The sequence below is a fragment of the Kryptolebias marmoratus genome, linkage group LG15 (assembly GCF_001649575.2).
Source record: "Kryptolebias marmoratus isolate JLee-2015 linkage group LG15, ASM164957v2, whole genome shotgun sequence".
Taxonomy (NCBI): Eukaryota; Metazoa; Chordata; class Actinopteri; order Cyprinodontiformes; family Rivulidae; genus Kryptolebias; species Kryptolebias marmoratus.
Window position 1 is genome coordinate 1,152,755 of NC_051444.1, and position 2,295 is coordinate 1,155,049.

The window sequence follows — 2,295 nt, forward strand, 5'->3', positions numbered from 1 at the left end:
CTTGTAGGAGCCATTTATCTGTTTCTTGTTTGTTTTTCTCCACTAGGGGGTGTATTTCATTGATGTATTGCTGGGATGGGGTATTTAAGGTCAGGTGTGTTTCTACTCAGGTGTTGCTAATGGTAAGAGGCAAACAGTTTTCTACTGTGCTTATTATGCGAGTTCATGTGGACATTTTGAGTTGATGGAAAAGGACAAAATGAATGGATGCTTTAAAGAAAATAAATGGCTTTACGATTTATAAGCCGACAAGGAAGATCTGCATGGCAAGTTTAATTAAGCGCACGTACAAATAAGACCCACCAGGAAGAACAGCAACCAGTAGCGCAAAATATAGGATTTAGCCGCTACAGGTCCGTTTTTGTTGCAGGTCCAACACTAAAAGCTGGAATCAGCCGACGGACGACGTGAGAACCAGCAGCAGGTCTGGATCCAGAACCCGGTCCAGCTGGAACCGACCCGGGGTCTGTGGCTTGGATAACTTGGGGAACTCCTGCTACCTGAACGCTGTGCTGCAGTGTCTCAGTTCCACCGTTCCCCTGGTGGAACATCTGCTGAACCCGGACACGCGCAGAGAACTGACTAAGTACCTGGATCCAGGTCTCTCCTCAGGTCCAGCCGGTTTACATGTTCTCCCGCTGATCCGTGCCTCTCTGTGCCCGCAGGTGTAAGTGCCGCGTGGCGGAGGTCTTCCTCCGCCTGCTGGAGAAGATGTGGCTGGGCAGCAGCTCCATCTGCGCCGCGGCTGAAGCCCGCTCCGTCCTGAGCTCCGTCCTGCCTCAGTTCAACAACTACTGCCAGCAGGACGCCCAGGAGCTGCTGCTGCACCTCCTCGACCTGCTGCACCAGGACCTGAGGGAGGTGAGGAGGGGGGAGGGAGGACCTGAGGGAGGTGAGGAGGGGGGAGGGAGGACCGGAGGGAGGACCTGAGGGAGGTGAGGAGGACCTGAGGGAGGTGAGGAGGAGGACCTGAGGGAGATGAGGAGGAGGACACGTCGGCTCGTCTGAGCAGGAGAGCTTTGAGAGGCACCGACGGCTGAAACTGAGCTTAGAGGCTGGAAGAAGCATTTCTGTGAAGACTGAGCTCTGAAGGAGCTAAACTGTAGCTAAAATGAGCTAAAAGCAGCAAAACAGCAGCTAAAATAAGCTAAAACTGGCAAACGAGCAGCTAAAAGCTATAATGAAGGAAGTATCATGATGTAGAGTTCAAAAATCCCTAAACTTAAAGGGACATTTCAGCTCGTTTTTTTGCAGGTGTTGATTTTTGTTGATGTGTAGTTTCAGCCACGAGTTTCGTCTGATTTAGCTGTTTGAGGCTTAAAGGAACCGTGTGACGGCCTGGTTGTGGGTCAGGAGGAACCTCAGACTGTGTAGAGGCGGAGACGCTTCGTCCATCTTTAAGGTGGACGATGCGGCGCAGAAAGACAAAGTTTGGTCCTCTGAAGGAGCTCAGGTCCAGAGATCTTCTAGAGTCTGAAGCTTTGTGTTAAATATTCAAAGAGATGAACAAACATCATTTCTCCTCGCAGCAAACGAGGAATAACTGTTTGTGTTTTAGGTCGCGAGGCGCCAGATGAACTCCAACATGAAGCATCAGGCGAGGAAGGAACAGAACCGGACCTGGAGCATCGAGTCCACCATGGTGTCCCTCCTGTTTGAAGGCCAGCTGCGCTACACCACCCTCTGCCTGCGCTGTGAGCGCCAGGCGCAGAACCTGCAGAGCTTCACCGTGCTGTCGCTGCCCATCCCCACAGACACCACCAGGTGCTCCATTCAGGTGACTCTCTGTCCCTGGCCCGGTCCACGGTCCAGCGGGCCAGAACCTCACGCTGTCCCCTCTGTGTCCTCAGGACTGCTTGTCTCTGTTCTTCGAGGAGACGGTCCTGACGGGGGCTGAGCAGATGTTCTGCTCAGAGTGTGGTCTGAGGAGAGAAACGGCTGTCTTCACCTGTTTAGATAAACCTCCTGAGATCCTGATGTTGCACCTGAAACGGTGGGTGGAGCCTCCTCTGTGCGAGGAACACCTTTACCTGAGAGGTTCTGAGAAGGTTCTGATGAACAGGAACTAAATCAACTCAATGTTTGACCCGTTTCATCGCTGAGCAAACATTTAAATTATAGAAGATAAACGACGAACAGCGTGACTGAAAACCTCTAAACCCGGTCCTGTTGGAGCTCTAAACCTGGTCCTGTTGGAGCTCTAAACCCGGTCCTGTTTGGAGCTCTAAACCCGGTCCTGTTAGGAGCTCTAAACCCGGTCCTGTTTGGAGCTCTAAACCCGGTCCTGTTAGGAGC

General features: G+C 52.2%; 1 protein-coding gene across 1 annotated transcript in view; it reads left to right on the plus strand.

Moving 5' to 3' along the window:
* Positions 1 to 2,295, plus strand: part of LOC112449962 — an 8,295-nt gene that overhangs the window by 3,206 nt on the left and 2,794 nt on the right. The window contains exons 2-5 of the mRNA XM_025002928.2: positions 371 to 586; positions 666 to 861; positions 1,559 to 1,777; positions 1,851 to 1,993. Of these exons, the coding sequence (XP_024858696.1) occupies positions 371 to 586; positions 666 to 861; positions 1,559 to 1,777; positions 1,851 to 1,993 (774 nt within the window). The remainder of the gene's footprint in view (positions 1 to 370; positions 587 to 665; positions 862 to 1,558; positions 1,778 to 1,850; positions 1,994 to 2,295) is intronic.